Genomic DNA, 17,350 nt, shown 5'->3' with positions numbered 1-17,350 from the left:
AACCTAATTACATCTGAAATGCTTTTCATACTTCTGTGTCCTCCCAAGGCAGGACCCATCTATTTAAAACAATTAAGAAGCTGGGTGTGATGAGGCTGAGGCAAGACGCTCTGTGAGTTCAGAGATAGCCTGGGCTACACAGCGAGACCTTGTCTTACACAAACAGTAACTATGATTTGATGGTTAGGATTCTGCCCTCACTCCAGGTCAGGGTCCTGCGTCTTACGTCATCAGTGTGCACTGGCGACTACGTACATGCCTTAAAAGCCGGACACAGAGCCCATCCTCTGTCTCTGCTCCCATCATTCTCTCTCTCCTCCCCAGGCCTGATCCTCTCCTTCTTCCCTCCTAATAAAGCTCTGAAAACTAACACTGGGTTCTGTCGTGACCGTGACCTTTCCACGCGGTAACCAGCACCGTGCGCTGCAGCCAGCACCACAGGCCACAGCCAGCGCCATTTATCATTCTCTCATTGATGACATAAGAAGACAGAGTAAATAATAAAGTGACTGTCACCAAGACCAAGGGGAAGCAGGATGTTACAGTCATATTCTATAATTTTTACAACCTTTCCTCTAAAATCCCTTAGCTAGGCTTAATTATGAAAAGGAAGAGAGGGGCTGGAGAGAGGGCTCAGTGGTTAAGAGCACATATTGCTCTTCCTGAAGACCTGGGTTCTGTTCCCACCACCACTCACTTCAGGTGGCTCACCACCACCAGCTACACTGGCCTCCCAGGGCACCTGCACTTACATGCACCTACCCACATAGACACAAGGTTTAAAAAGTCATAAAAATGAAATCTCTAAATAAATAAATATATAAATAAAAATTTAAAAAATAAAAATAAATAAAATATAAAAAAAGAAAGAAAGAAAAAGAGCTCCAGGGTACTAAGTAGCTCCATCTTCCAAAGAAGGAAAATAAAACCCAACAAAACTGGAGTAGCTGAACTTTCACAATCCGAGGTCTCGGAGAGCATGACCCTGTGTGTGTTTTCTCACTATCAGCTAGGAGTGTTGACACTCCAGTTCCTCCCCACAAAGTCAGGTCATACATATCTTATCCAGAGAAGGTGAAGGAGGAGGAAGTTTCCCCAAGCATTAACACAGGCCTGAATTTCAGGATTTTGTTTTTTGCCTTAGGGGATAACGTAGGTCACAAGACCTGCCCAGGCAAGATCAAACTGGGCCCTGTTTCCTGCAAAAGCCAGGCCTCCTCTCCCCTTAGGCTGTTAGTGTGCCGTTCCCACACTCTTTAATGCCCAGACACAACTTCCTTCAAGATTGGCTCCATTGTCTCCTCTGCTGGCCTCCTCTGTGCTCTCTTAGCACCTTCCATTCCCATGGTTACAGAGCATCTCCTAGAGTTGAAGCAGGACTCTCCTGCCCTGTTGCTGGCTGTGCCCACCACCCCCATGCCCATCCCCAGAAGTTATCTGACCACCTTAGCTTCCTTATCTATAAATGATCTCAACAGTACTTACTTCCCAGGGTCAAGGGGAAGATTAACTAACACTGACTCTCTGGGTAAGGTGTGTGTGGGCTAGCAGCCTCAGCATCCCCTGAGAATTTACTGGAAATGCAAATTCTAGGTCCTACCCAACATCTACTGACCAGGAACACGGATGTGGGGGGACCACCCTCCAAGAGACTCAGTTAATAAACCAAAGCACTTCTAAGACTGTAAGTAACAGTTCATACTGTCTATGTTGATGAGTCTCTGAGATGTCATTGTTCTCTCTCTCTCTCTCTCTCCCTCTCTCTCCTCTCTCTCTCTCTCTCTCTCTCTCTCTCTCTCTCTCTCTCTCTCTGATTTTGCAGACAGGGTTTCTCTATGTAGCCCTGGCTGTCCTGGAATTATTCTGTAGACCAGGCTGGCCTTGAACTCACAGAGATCCTCCTGTGTCTGCTTCCCAAATGCTGGGATTAAAGCCATTTGCTACCATGCCCAGCTGAGGTTATTGTTCTCATCTCTAAATTTTTGTAATGAAATTTATGAAATAATTTCATAATGATTCATTATTTCATAAAATAATGAAAACTATGAAGTAATGGGTAATTAAATAAATTAATCAGTTATCTGAAATTTTTCTCTAAAGAAGGGCATACCTAAACACCTGCAACCTGAGGTGAGATATGGTAAAGATCAGATATGTGTTAAAAGAATAAAATAAAATAGCAGTCATTAATAAGAGAAGAAGTATTCCTGCTAAGATGATCATGGAAAATTTCATGGAAGTTATTTCTTTCCGGGTTTTAAAAAAATAAACGTAACTTGGAGTCTGGAACAATGGCTCAGTGGTTAAAAGCACTGGGTGCTTTTCCAGAGGACCCGGGGTTCTAGTCCAGCATCCACATGGTGGGTCACAACTGTCTGTAATTCCAGTCCCAGGGGATCTGATGCCCTCTTCTGGCCTCCACAAATACTGCACACATGAATGCACAGCCATGCAAGTAAAATACACACATAAAATGAAAATGTAAATAAGTAAAAAACAAAAAACAACAACAAAAAAAAAACCCTCTAACCCATCAGAAAGATGGGAAAATAGAGGGATTTACAACAGAGTGAGAGAAAAACGTTAAAAGTGAAGAGGGAAATGTGTGAGTTTGGAGGCTTAGACTACCTAAAAGTTCTGTTAGGAATCAATGTTAGAATTCCTGGCCACTCCCTTGGCTACATGACCACACATGCACTGTTCAGTAGCCAGGCAAGATGCTTAGTCATCCTGGGGCCTTAGTCCTACATAATCCATGTGCTGTGTGGTCAGGTAATCCATGCGCATGCGTGGTGTAGCTATGGACGCCCATATGCGCATGTGCGGGGTGCAGGAGGGGGGACCTATAAAAGTGGGTTCCTCCTATTCCTTCCCTCTCTTTCTGTAGGATCGCTCCATAGGCTATGCACACCCCCTCTTTATTCCCTTAATAAACTCGTGTAGTGGGTTTTGTTGTGCCTCGTGACTTTTCTCGCACAGTAAACAGCACCACTTAATAAATAACACTGCGCCGCTTAATAAATCACAATCATCCTGGCTCTAGACATGACCTGCTCATTCCTTTAACTTCAGGAAGACAGACGGTGACCCAATTCCAATCATGTGGGCCCAGAGGACTCAGCACTCTGTTCAGGTTCCTACACAGGGCTGGCTCACCTCTAGGCTCTTCACACACACACACACACACACACACACACACACACACACACACACACACACACACACACACACACACACACACACACACACACACACACACACACCGCCCCCAGAGGACATGGAAGGATTCCCAGCAGAGATAGGGAAGCTCCAGGGGAGCAAAGGAGAGAAGCAGGGGATGTCAGTCATCTGCGGCCCTAAGCTTACTCTTTGCAGCCTTGACCCTGAGCTGTTTTCAGGAAAAGGCATGACATGGCGTCCGGTCCACCCGGGGCAGTGCCCGGCAGGGCCTGGAGCAGAACAAGGCGTCGGGAGCAGAGCGGGGCCTGGGAAACGGCAATACTTACTTATCCAGTTTCGAACGTTGAGGAAACTTTGCTCGTTTGTCAGGTCGAACAGCAGCAGGAAACCCATAGCATCCCTGAAGAAGGCAGTGGTCAGACTACGAAACCTGGGACACAAAAACAGACGGTCACCAAGTCATGGCCCCACTCCTGAAATGTGAAGCCGCCAGTGACACCCTCTGCCTTCTGCAAAGATCCATCAATAATTCCCACGATGCTCACCCAGACTGGTGTTTACCACTCCCAAGACTTCAACGTGAACAGAATGTGTTATTGAACACTGAGCCCCATGGACTGGAGAACTGCCTTGCAACCTTAGTCTCAGCCAGGAAATCACTGGACGACTGTGAGTTCACGGGGCCAACAGAGCTAACCATTGGGTTTTCCTCCTGGGGAGATTTCATGACTCTACACTCCGAGGCAATCCTTGGTCTCACTTCAGGCTCTGTAGAAGTCTCTTCTCTCTGACAACCTTTTCATTACCTCTAAAATGGGGACCCTGCTGAGGTGGACCCAACTCTTTTCTGGCATTCTCTACCTCCAGAGGTTTTACCTGCTGCCTCTTTCCTCTTACGGCTTCCCCTCATTTTGCCTGAACGCACAGTCTCTAACTGACCGGCAGGCTCCACAGAAAGACGTAGTATGCATTAACCAGCTGTTCAGAAATAGTAGGGTTTTCTCAACTATTCTATTCAATGTTCTTACAAAAAGTCTTCATTGTTTACAGATACAAACCAAACCAGCTACAGGTGGCATGACAGGAGGTCTAAAATTTGCCCTCCAGGTAATATGGAGGGCGAGAGGGAGAAGTGTTAAGGGGATAGAAGAAATAAGATTGGCCACAGATGGCAATTATTGAACCTGAGTAAAATGACAGATTCAACTGAATCGCCTCTTCACCTTTGTATGACCTTGGAGATCTCTCTCTCTCTCTTTATATATATGCACATATATACATACACATATATATGCATATATGTATATATATTATATATATGTATATATATTAAAGAGGGCTGGGGAGATGGCTCAGTGGTTAAAGCACTTCCTATACAAGCTTGAGATCCAGCGTTTGGCTCCCCAGATCTCATATAAATGTCAGGTGGGCACAGCAGATGACCCGTAACTCTCACACAGAAGGCAGGGGCGGGTGATTGAAACAAGCTGCAGACCAGTTGTGTCTGTGAGCACTGGGTTCGAGCGAGCAATCCCACCTCAATGAATAAGGTAGAGAACCATCAAAGAAGAGTCCTGATGTCAACCTTGGGCCCCCACATCACACATGCCTGCACATCACAGGATCCTGTGCACGCGCGCGCGCGCGCACACACACACACACACACACACACACACACACACAGGGGGGAAAATCCTTCAAGGAGACTGAGAGAAATCACAGGCTGTAGCTGAATGAAAGCAGCCTTGCACCAAGATGTCACATGATTTATTTTAGTTAAGTAACCTGTGACCAGATTAACTCATTCCAACCAGGTGTTTCACCAGGCTTCAGTATCAGATAAGAACGAGCAAGCAGCCTTAGGACTCCCTTACAGCTGAGCAAACAGCAAAAGGCAATGGGGGAGCCTAAATCGGGAGAAAAAAAGGATGAGCCCCAAATAAGAAGGTTTCATTTCAAGGAGATCCACCTCTCCTTTGATCTCACAGGAAATATGCCCGTCACTGTCACCTCAGGCTGACAACAGACTGATCCGGCTGCTCCTCTTACCAGGTGTGGATGAGCCAATTGGCTGCCCTTGCCCTGCCCAGGGCAGTGTGGAGAGATCACTGAGGAGCACATACCTCTCCTGCCCCGCTGTGTCCCATAACTGCAGGTGGATTCTCTGGCCTCGGCCCACAGCTCCATCTGGTCCATTAGCTCTGTACACCTAAGACATCAAAGCAAAGATAAACCAGCGGAGACTCTGAGATGGGTGGGCTCTTCCTGACTTTCTGTTCAGCCCCAAACCCCAAAGCATCTACACTTCTCAAGAGAACGGAGTCCCTGATAGGTCTGTACTTCGTTGCAATAACTGCACCTGGACAGTGGTACCTCCTCCTAAGACATCTACCTAGCTGGGGGTGTAGTTCAGCTGGGAGAGTCTTTGCCAGCATCCATGAAGCTCTAGGTTCTATCCTCAGCACCACAAAACCAGGCCTGGTTGCTCACGGCTACAGTCCCAGCACTTAGGAGGTGAGAGACAGAAGAATAAAAAGGTTATCCTTAGCTGAATATCAAACTGAATTTGAGGCCAGCCAAGAATGTATGAATCCCTGTCTCAAAAAAAAAAAAAGTGGTATAAATTTAAAAAGAAATAGTTTTATATTAAATTTTTTCAAGGCAGGGTTTCTCTGTATAGTCCTGGCTGTCCTAGAACTCGCCCTGTAGACCAGGCTGGCCTCATACTCAGAGGCCACCTGCCTCTGCCTCCCAGGTGCTGGGATTAAGGGTGTGTGTGACCACTGCTCAAGCTGAAATTCTAAAAAAAAACATTTAAATATATGTGTATTATGTTAGAAATATATTATGAAATATGTAAATAATACAATGACTTATGCCAAAATAACAGTCAATTTGCTTTCTCCCAGTGTCCCCTCAAGCACTCATTTCAAGAAACATTGACTTTCTGTGGGTTTCCCTTACCTCATCTTTAGAAAGTGCTCTTAAAATAATTTTATGGGCATGGTGGTGCACATCTTTAATCCCAGCACTCTGGAAGCAGAGGCAGGCTGATCTCTGTGAGTTTGAGGCCAGCCTGGTCTACAAAGCAAGTTCCAGGACAGGTAGGGCTGTTACACAGAGAAATCTGTCTCAAAAAGCAAACAAATGATTTTCTAGAGACCAGTGAGGTGGCTCAGCAGGTAAAGGTGCTTGCCACCCAGAGTGGCAGCCTGATTTCAATCCCTAGGCTCCACATGGCAAAGACGACCAACTCCCACAGGCTCTCTTCTGATTCCTACACATGAACCACAGCATGTGTGCACACACATATATACAATAATAATTAAATACATATAAAAACTAACCGCTTTATAAAGAGCCGCTTCTGTCCCAGAATTCAGGAGACAGAGACAGGCAAATCATTGTGATCTCTAGACCAACCAAGGATAAATAGTAGGTTCCAGGCTAGCCTTGGCTATATAGTAAGAAGACCCTGTTGAGGAACGGAAAGGGAGAAGGGGGAGAAGGGGAGAAGAGGAGGGAGGGAGGGAGGGAGAGAGGGAGGGAAGGAAGGAAGGAAGAGAGAGAGAGAGAGAGAGAGAGAGAGAGAGAGAGAGAGAGAGAGAGAGAGAGAACATACACTCATAGGGGACACACACAGACACATGATTAAAAATAAGTATTTTTTTAAAAGAGAAAAGCAATATGCACTTTAATTGTAGCCAAAGAGTTTTCTATGAAATGTCCTGAAGGTTCCCAGTTACTTTCCATGGACTGAGCACAACACGCTTTCTTACTGATTTATTTGCTTTCTTTCTTTTTCTTTTTTCTTTTCTTTTCTTTTTCTTTCTTTTTTTTTTTTTTGGTTTTTCAAGACAGGGTTTCTCTGTGTAGCTTTGCGCCTTTTCTGGAACTCACTTGGTAGCCCAGGCTGGCCTCGAACTCACAGAGATTCGCCTGGCCCTGCCTCCCCAGTGCTGGGATTAAAGGCGTGCCACCACCGCCCGGCTTATTTACTTTCTTTATAGACCTTACTCCTCTCAAACTCCCAGAGATCTGCTTACCTCCAGAGTGCCAGGATTAAAGGTGTGCACCACCACCACACCCAGCCACACTTTCCTCTGTATTCTAATTTTAGGTCCCAATCTCTGGTTTCTTAAGTCCCACAAAGCAAACTAAATAGGCCTATTAATGTGCTGACTCAGATTAGATTCTTAGGAAGGATGTAGAACTTACCACTCTCTTTTCCCTGAAATCAATGCCCACTGTGGTGATGAATTTGGAGTTGAATTTCCCATCTGTATACTGGTAAAGTACACTGGTCTTCCCCACTCCAGAGTCTCCCAAGGCCAAAAACTTGATGAGGTAATCATAATCCCCATCCGACATGATGAAGGATTTGGTGCTTCACCTGTAAGACATGAAGAAATAGAGTTAGCAACGTCCACCAGAAATACTAGAATTAGGGCTGGTGGGATGGCTCCGTGGATGACGTACTCGCCACACAAGGCTGATGACCTGAGTTATCCCTGGAACCCATGCAGAGGTAAGACAGAATCAAATCCACAAGGTTGTCTTCGGACTGGCACATGCATGTCATGGCATGTGTGTGTGCATGCACGCAAACACACACACACACTTTTAATAATTTATTTATTTTTATTTTATGTGCATTAATGTTTTGCCTACATGTATGTCTGCATGAAGGCGTCAGATCTTGGAGTTAAGAGAGTTGTGAACTGACATGTGGGTGCAGGAATTGAACCTGGGTCCTCTGGAAGACAAAGTGACAAGATTCTGGTCAATGAATACTTCTATTTGTTTGGAGGTTTGTCTATCTGTCTGCCTGCCTGCCTGCCTGTCTGTCAGGGATTTTTGTTTGCTTATTTTGAGGCAAGGTCTCAGGTAGCTCAGGTTATCTTAGACCTCCTGATCTTCCTGCCTCCACTTCCCAAGGGCTTGGATTACAGACAGGATGCACCACCATGCCTGGCTCTCAGCCAGTGCTTCTGTGTCTAGGGGTCGTGAGGAAGGGTAATTCAGTGTTCACTGTCCCCAAGAACCAAAAAACTGTTGGATGAGATGCTGTTGGAATAGTAAATAAATAACAGTTTAGGACTGTTGTCTTTTTGTTTGTTTTAGCTTTGTTGTATGAGTGTGCGCCTCAGTGTAAGTTTGCACCACATGTGTGCAGTACCCATGGAAGCCAGAAGAGGGCACTGGGTCCCCTGGAATTGAAGTTACAGAGGGTTGTGAGCCACCATGTTGGTGCTGGGAATCAAACCCAGGTTCTCTACAATAGCAGTCAGTGCTCTTAACTGCTGAGCTACCTCTCAGCCTAGTTTTAGCTTAACATACACGCTGTGGAACCACAAAGAAGGGAACCCCAAGTGACAAGACAGTAAGACAGGTAAACACGGCAGACCATATAAAACAAAACCTGTCAACAAAAGAAGGGTCAGCTGGGCGTGGCCGCACATGCCTGCAATCCCAGCATTCCAAAAGCCGGGGCAGGAGGATTGCCCACGAGTCTGGGGGCTAACCTGGTCTATATATACACTGAGCTCTCAGCCAACCAGGGCTCCATCATGAGACTGTCTCCAAAAATAAGAGGAAGAAAAGAGAAAACATAAATGGGAAATGGGAAGCGTAGGAAGGGGAATGAAACTTGGAAGGGGCGCAGGAAGATCTTGAGTTTGGGGCCGACCTGAGTTGAGATTTTTGTCTCAGTGAAAAAAATTTGCACACAGAGACGGACGGGACAAGGTATGACTGGTGACTCCCGGAACTCGGTAGTCGGAGCCTCTCTGCTCGGGGCTAGGGCCTGGCCCCTCCCTCTTCTCACTTGGATTTCAAGCAGTTTCGTTTGTCTCCATCATGTTCGTGTTCGAGCACACCTACAGTTCACAGGAGACGGCTCAGTCCATAAAACACTTACTGTGCAAGCATGAAGACCTGCGTTCAGATTCCCGGACACCCACGGGACAAGCCAGGCGCATGTGCTTGACCCAATTCCAGGGGTGTGGGGAGAAGCAAATCCTGCCAGCCAGCCTGGCCAACTGGGGAGCTCTGGACTCAGTGTCTCAAAAGACAGAGTACAGAGGTCTGGAAAAAGACACCTGACACCAACCTCTGGCCTACACACACACACACACACACACACACACACACACACATATGTGAGCGAGAGCGAAACCAGATATGACTAACTCACAGGTCAAATCTGCCTGATGGCTTCTGTATAATCTGTCACTGTTTCCTATTTCTTGGTCAGACTTCCTAGCTGCCACACTCTCTCAGGAAGTGGGTTCCATAGTGGAGGAGAAACCATAACCCCACAGCTAACTCTGCCTCCACCTGGGCTTTCTAACAGGAAGTGCTCAAAATTCTTCTTGATTAACTGAAACAACTCATTTTCCCAGCAATACCCAACCGCAGTGGCTTTTCTCCTTTGTCATGGCACTGATTAGCTACTGTACCTTCTTAACAGATGCAAATGCACCCTGCCCGAGAAGAGACATGAGTCTCTCCCCACCTTGGACACCTGCGATCCAAGCAGGATCAAAGGGAAGCAGAGGTGAGCAGACTTCTGTGAGTTCAAGCCAGCCTGCTCTAGATACAGTTCCAGGCCAGCCAGAACTACAGTCTCTCTCTCTCTCTCTCTCTCTCTCTCTCTCTCTCTCTCTCTCTCTCTCTCTCTCTCTCTCTCTCGCACACGCACACGCACACGCACACGCACACACACACACACACACACACACAGCCCTGTGTATTCTCATTTCACATGTCAAATGCTAGCAAACTCTCTTGATAATCAGAGCAATAACCTTCCATCCCATTCACACCAGCAATGTCTGGACACCTCTTCCTGCCCATGAAAGGCCGTGTCCACCCACCCATCCATCCACACATCAGACGTCCACCCTGCTGCTCCCTTCCCTCACACTCCTGTCTGCTCTGGGCTCTATCACTAGGTGCTTCCTGTGGGGCTATTAGCATAGACTCATAAAATTAATAAACCTCAGGCAAGGACCTTTATTCATCTTCAAGCTCACCACCACCTCCTCTACCCCTGCCTAGCTCAACTTAGTGACTCATCTTACTCTCAAAAATCCATAGTCCTGAGCCCGTGGAGCTACTGCAGTCAGCTCCCTCGGAGAGCCTCAGCACCGACCTGTGACCTCGTGTGGCAGATATGACTGACACTGTTAGTGAGGGCAGAGCCTCTACAAACATTTGCAGTTCTGTTGGCCAGATGTGAAGGGTGACACTTCGCCGAGGGGGGTGCCTGTCTATGTTAATAGCTTCTCCTTGCAGACATAGGACACAGGATTAATGAGCTCTCCAAAGGAGGACCCCGTGAGGACAGGTGAGGACAGACGCCTGGCTCCACCCTATACCCAAACAGAAGCTGAGGCTTGAAAGCAGATCCAGATAAGCTCAGGTCATTTGGGAAGGAGGGGGGCTTTCAAACTGAAGCAAAGGGGCTCTAACTCAACAATAGGAGTAATTAACAAAGACCTTGTAGCTGTCTCATTTGTTCTTTATGTTAATTGGGGAAAGCTAGTCAGTCATGTACCTATGTTTTATTTTATTTTTTAATTTATAATCAGACTTTTTAAAAATTATTTCTTTTTATAAGACAAGGTTTCTCTGTAGTGCTGGCTGTCCTGGAACTTGCTCTGTAGACCAGGCTGGACTCAAACTCAGAGATCCCACTGCCTCTGCCTCCTGGGATTAAAGTCATGTGCTACAACACTGATTGTGTTTTGTTTTTTAAATTGAGAAAATAAGCCTGGCAGTGTTGGCACACACCTTTCATCCCAGCACTTGGGAGGCAGAGGCAGGAGGACCTCTGAGTTTGAGGCCAGCCTGGTCTACATGTAGAGCTAGTTCCATGACAGCTAGGGCTACACAGTGAAACCCTGTCTCAAAAACCAAAAATAAATAAATTAAGAAAATAAACCTCTATGGACTAGAGAGATGGCTCAGTGGTTAAGAGCACCTGCTGCTCTTACAGAAGGCCGGGGTTTGGTTCCCAGCACCCACAGCAGGCAGCTAACAGACACCTATAAACCCAGCTCTAGGATCTGATGCCCTCTTCAGACAATGAACACATGCACAAACCCATACACACAAAAATAAAAATGGTAAAAAGAAATCTTGGTGGTGGTGGTGGGGGAACAGAAAGAAAGAGGGAGGGAGGGAGAGAGAGGGAGAGAGAGGGGGAGAGAGGGGGAGAGAGAGAGAGAGAGAGAGAGAGAGAGAGAGAGAGAGAGAGAGACAGAGACAGAGAGAGAGAGAGAGAGAGAGAGAGAGAGAGAGAGAGAGAGAGAGAGAGAGAGAGAGAATAATACACCACCTCACACAGCTGCTCTGAGGAGAGAATGAGATGCTGTTGTGGGTTCCCAGCACAATGCTCAGCCTATCCTAAGCCACCAGAAGCTGGGGGCAGGGGAGGCAGGTGGGGAGCTTAGGTAAGCTATTCTAAGCGGTAGACTGGACTTGCCATGCAAACATGAAGACTTGTATTTAGATCCTCAGAACCCACTAAAAGACCAACAAACCATCCTGTGTGCAGCCATGCACACCTGTAAGCCCAGAGCTGGGGAGGCAGAGACAGAAGGGTCCACAGAGCCGCTGGTCAGCCAGGCTAGTCTACTCCGTGAGCTGCAGGGTCAGTGAGAGACCCTGTCTCAAAAAAATAAGGTGGAAAGTGACAGAGGAGGACACTTGATGGCACCTCTGGGTTTTTCTCGTGCACACGTGTATTTACACACACAACTCTGTGAGGCTAATTTGACTAATTAAATCTCCCTCAATGTAGGCAGTTGGAATGTTGCAGATCCACAGCTGTCCTAGCGAGGTCTCTATTGCCATGATTAAACACCATGACCAAAAGACTTGGGGAGGAAAGGGTTTATTTCAGCTACAGCTTACAGCTTACAGTCCATCATGAAAGGAGGTCAAGGTGGGAACTCAAGGGAAGATCCTGGAAGCAAGAATTGAAGCAGAGACTACGGAGGAGTATTACTTATTGGCTTGATCTCCATGGCTTGCTCAGTCTGCCTGTTTACACACTCCAAGACCACCAGCCCAGGGGTAACACGGCCCACCATGAGCTGGGCCCTCCCGCATCAATCATCAATCAAGAAAATTCACCCCTGCTTGCCCAGGGGTCCATTCCGATGGGGAGTTTTCTCAGTTGAGGCTCCCTCTTCCCAAATGACCCTAGCTTGTGTCCGGTTGACAAAAACTACCCAGCTCACCAGGCAGATTATCTCAGCCTTTACCAGCTGTCCCCCACCTCCGTGTGACCTAACAGTCGGTGACCATCCTAGAACTCAGAGGAAATGTGCGGAACCTCATCTACATCAAAAGGATTCATTGACTAACCAAGCTAAGGGGCTGCTAAGGGCACCGGAACCTCAGGTCACATCTCTACGTGCCTCTCTCCTGGAGGAAGTACTGTTTCCAGGCCTCCATCAGTGTCCTCCAGGCGCCTCCAGAGTGAGCAGGACACTTTCCCCGCTCAGCTACCTTCCCTCTCCTCCTTACACAAATATTATTCCAAAGTGCTCCCCACCCTCATTCTCATCCGACTAACAATAGAAAGCAAAGAACACCCATTTCCTCAACACCAGCCACATGTGAGATAAGTGCCTGCAGGCAGACAGCTTCCTTATTTGAAAAAAAAAGAAAGAAAAAAGGCGGGGCCTGGTGGTGCAAGCCTGGAATCCCGGCTACTCCAGAGGCTAAGGCAGGAGGCAGACAGAAAGGACAAGGGCAGCCTGGGCAATCTAGTGAGACCTCGCCTCAAAGTCAACAGCAAAAAGGACCCTGAGAAGATAGTCAGTCTGGTGGTCCTTCATCTGGAGACCTGTCCAGCAGTGTGAGGCCCCAGGTTGAATTCCTAGTACCCAAACTAACAAAAACACAAATAAACAACAACGCTAAACATCCTTTAATTGTTTTCCAGTGAGTAAAAAAGGAAAGCGCTTTCAGTTCAGATACAAGGGAGAAATGAGCTTCAGTAGACCACGTCTGTAACCCCAAGACTCAGGAAGCTGTGTCAGGAAGGTTACTGGGCCCCATAGCAAGACTGTCTAAAAAATAAAATAATAAAAAGAGGGAAGCACTGCTGGACAGCTTCCGTGTGCCACGAGCAGCACCAGCCATGAATAACCTTTATTTATCATCCTTAAATCTGCACAGATTTACTACACAGGGCGAGGGCCTTCCCCATAGAGTTTGTGTGGGGGGCTCCAGATTCTAACTCTTCTACCTCTGCTTTCTGCAGCCTGGTCCCAGGTCTTTAAAGGGGCCTCATCCCTGCAGCTGTAAAAAGGAGGCAGAAGCTGTCGACTTTCATTCTGCTGCTGGGATATACACCCCAACAACAAGCGACTTAGGGGAATGTGTTTTTTGTTTTTCTTTTTTCTAGTTTTTGAGATTATATTATAATGACATCATGTCTCTCTTCCCTTTTCCTCTCTCCAAATCCCACAAACCCCTCCTTGGTTCTGTTTTTCACTACGTAGTATCGCACACATACCTGTGTATGTATATACATTTTAGCTCACACTTTCAGATAGCAGCCCATCATTTCCGGAAGTGACAATGGCAGGGACCGGAAGCAGCTGGTCAGACTACCTCCACAGTCAAGAGCAGAGAGGATGAATGCACACATGCATGCTTGGTGGTCAGCTCTTCCTCCACACCTAGGCAGTGCAGGGCTCCAACCCAGGGAATGGTTTAACTGTCGATCCCTTAAGGTGATCAAGACAATCCAGCACAGACTGGCTCACCCTGATCTACATAATCCCTGAGACTCTTCCCAAGTGATTCCAGGTTGTGTCATTAAAGCCAACTATCAAGACAATACTACTAAGCTCATAGACATGACTTAGAGACTGAGGTAACTCCCAGAAAGATTTCGGCAAAGTAACTGGTTCAAGTGTTCACTCACTGCAACTTATTAGCAGTAGAGTAGGTTTTTCTTTCTATTTATTTTTTTGGGGGTGGGTCATGTGTAGAGGTCAGAGGAAAACGATGCAAAAGTTGGTTCTCTCCTTCCACCATGTGGGTTCCAGAGACCAATTCAAGTCACCAGGCTTGGCAGCGGTACCTTTACCCAGTAAGCCATCCTGCCTAGCCTGGCAGGAAGTGCAGATTTTTGTTGTTGCTGTTTAGAGAGGGTCTCACTGTGTAGCCCTGGCTGGCACAGATTTTACTACACACACCAATGCGGCCCCAAACTCACAGAGACCTTCCTGTTCTGTCTTCCGAGTGCTAGAATTAAAGGTGAGTAGCACCATGTCCAGCTTGTTATTCATTAAGCGGCGCTGTTTACCGCGTGAGAAAAGTGACTGTAAGAGTTTATTAAGGGAAGGGATGTGCATAGGCCTGTGGAATGACTGCAGGAAGAGGAGGGAGGAATAGGTGGAACCTGCTTTTATAGGTCCCCCCATCCTCCCAACTCCCGCACATGCGCATATGGGCTTATGTAGCTACGCCGTGCATGCATATAGATTACAGGACCATGCAGCATGCAGATTACGTGATCACGCAGCACACAGCACACATAGGAAAGAAGGCCCTAGGATGACTAAGCATCTTGCCTGGCTAATGGATGTGCGGTCATGTAGCTGGGGAAGTGGCTAGGAATTCTAACACAGCTGGCAATATGGTTTTTTTTTTTTATTTTTAAGCCTTTCATTTTCTTTAGTGGTATTGGGCATCAAATCAGGACCTTCTACATTTAGGCAAGTCCTCTACCACTGAGCTACACAGCCTCAGCCCTAAAACCTATTCTTACCATTAATTCAGTCTGTACCTGAATGTTCACAAAGACACATGGGGCCAGTGGGGAAAAGAACCAGTTTGAAGAAAACTCAAGTGCCGTCAGTTCCAAAGCCCACCAAGGATTTCTAAAATGTTGCCACCCCTTAGCAGTTGACCCCGAAGGCTGGAAAGTGGTAATATGGGCTACAGAGTGACAGACAAGACCACTAGACCTTTCCTGAGTAGATCTGGAAGACCAGTGTCCATGACTCAAAGGAGATCCTGGCTTTTTATCCCAGTGTGGAGCATTCATTCACTTACTCAAGAGGCAACATCTATACTTATTGCCAAAGCCTCCTTGAGGATGAGAACATGCATCTTCATAGGGATTTAGGAAATTTGCCAAAATGCTGGGTGTGTAGTACTTACGGTTTAATAAAGCACCTCTCACTTTACATACAGTCTAATGGGAGGGAGGGGACAGCCTGCCATGTGTGGAGTACAGGTGTGGCTGATTATCTTCCTGAGTAATACCTTCAATAATGTGGAGGGAGCCTCACAATGCACACAGCCATATGTCACTGTCACGGAATGCCAGCCCACAGCTGAGCATGCCTCTCCACACCACCTTGAAGCGAGGCTGTCTCCAAGAATTTGATAAAAATGAAGAGTGAGTGTGCAAAGTCCAGGCCCAGTGGGTGGAGGCTTTCTGTGGGTACGAGGGAGAGGGAGTGGCGAAGAACAGGACCTGCAGCCAGGATCTTCTACAGGGTGACAGACACCACACCCTCCTGAGTCCAGTGATCAGTGAAGTAAGTGTCTGAGTGTGGATCAACTCAGCCAGAGCTGCTCATGGCCACAGGCAGGCCAGGGCTCACACTCCGTGAGCTGCTCATCACCCTAGGCAGGTCAGGGCTTGTACCCCATCTTACATCTGTAAGCCTGGTACTTTCCACTCAAGCTAGCGAATGGCACTTAGAAACGACATTCCTCGAAGATATGAGAGAAAACATTCTCCAGGCATGGAAACCGAGAAGCAACCTAAGCCACCTGGAAGATGGGCTACGTGCAAGTCCATCTGCTCGTCACAGGTTCTGAAGCTACAAAATGTGGCGGTGATTAGTTAAGCCAGAGACCACCAAACCCCTAGGCCTGCTGCTCAAGGCAGGACGGTTAGAGACAGTGTCTCTGGCACAGCAGCCGGGGTGGGTGGCACCAGAGGGCACTGAAGGACCTGAAGGTAGAAAGAGACTCTCACGCTCTACAACACAAACGCCTTTGGGAAACCCAGGTGGGGATGCGGTGCAGACTCGTCCTCTCAGAACACAGACTTGTGTGATGAAGCCCTGACCCACACCGCGGCTGCGCATCAGAGATGGCCGTCTGCTGGGGAAATGCACCGGAGCAGGAGGCAAGCCCTTCCCTCTGTGGAGGGGCAATGATGCTCTCTCCTTCCAAGAGAAATATGAATTATGCTATTCGTGTGATGATGAAAGCCGCTATACAAACAACCCTGAGGTATCAGTAACTGATAACTGAGATACAGGATCTCAGAGTTGACTTATTAAAAAAAGAGAATGAGTGTTCTACATTTTCTCGTCCACAGAGAAATTGGGTCCTGGGTGTTTAACACCCTGCTCTTTGGGCACCCATTCATTTATTCACCAGGGTGTTATTTTCACTAGGTTTTATGAAGGAGTGGTGTTTCCAGAATGCTATAATCAGTCTGGCTTCTTTAACATAAGGGACAAGCGTGATTTAACTTTTCTGTTACATAAAGCGAGAGGACTCCTACCCCATCATCACTCACTGCTCCCCCCTCCCCCAGGACAAGCCGCACCGCACCACTGGCTGGCACAGAGGTGCTCACAAAGGCTTTACTCCTCACGCCTTAATCAACCATATCAAGCAGAGCTGTTCTGTAGCCATGGCAACGCGCTCTTTAGGTCCAGGGTGGCTGCCCAAAGCACTCAGCTTTTCCAGCTGGCTTTCCTTTGTGGGGCCACACATCTGCCCACCGCACACGCTGCACTCTGAGAGCAAACTCGAGCTCCCGCACCGTGGCCTCAGCTGCCGTCCCCTTTATCTTTTGGATCTCTTGTCCCGCACTGCCAGACTTTCTTCCCCAAAGCCGACACCACCAGCCAACCAGCCTGTGCTTTCCTCTGGAAACACGCAAGCTGCGGTGCAAACTTCTACATATTCGACCCCTCTCAGGAAGTTCCCACAGAACCGGGTGTCCTGGTTTGGGTTCACCATGACATAGCTGACCCACAGAGATCCGCCTGCCTCTGTCCCCCAAGTGCTGGGATTAAAACTGTGAGCCGCCACCACTGGCCCAGGACGTAACTGAGAAACAGTGGATGCACCACCCGTCCTGGTTGTAAGATTCCCACCATGCACC

At 47.5% G+C, this 17,350-nt stretch overlaps 1 protein-coding gene across 2 annotated transcripts in view; it reads right to left on the bottom strand.

The window, feature by feature from the left end:
• The window catches only part of Rab27a (RAB27A, member RAS oncogene family), a 52,275-nt gene that overhangs the window by 13,844 nt on the left and 21,081 nt on the right, over positions 1–17,350 (bottom strand). For both annotated transcript variants that reach the window (XM_006973763.4, XM_042281271.2), the window contains exons 2-4: positions 7,399–7,573; positions 5,304–5,389; positions 3,507–3,610 (exon numbers count right to left, since the gene is read on the bottom strand). In XM_006973763.4, coding sequence (XP_006973825.1) covers positions 3,507–3,610; positions 5,304–5,389; positions 7,399–7,551 — 343 coding nt within the window. In that variant the 5' untranslated portion in view covers positions 7,552–7,573. The remainder of the gene's footprint in view (positions 1–3,506; positions 3,611–5,303; positions 5,390–7,398; positions 7,574–17,350) is intronic.

This window comes from Peromyscus maniculatus, chromosome 7 (genome assembly GCF_049852395.1).
Source record: "Peromyscus maniculatus bairdii isolate BWxNUB_F1_BW_parent chromosome 7, HU_Pman_BW_mat_3.1, whole genome shotgun sequence".
Classification (NCBI taxonomy): domain Eukaryota; kingdom Metazoa; phylum Chordata; class Mammalia; order Rodentia; family Cricetidae; genus Peromyscus; species Peromyscus maniculatus.
Note: the sequence above shows the minus strand (reverse complement) of the source record. Positions and strands in the feature narration are given on the sequence as shown.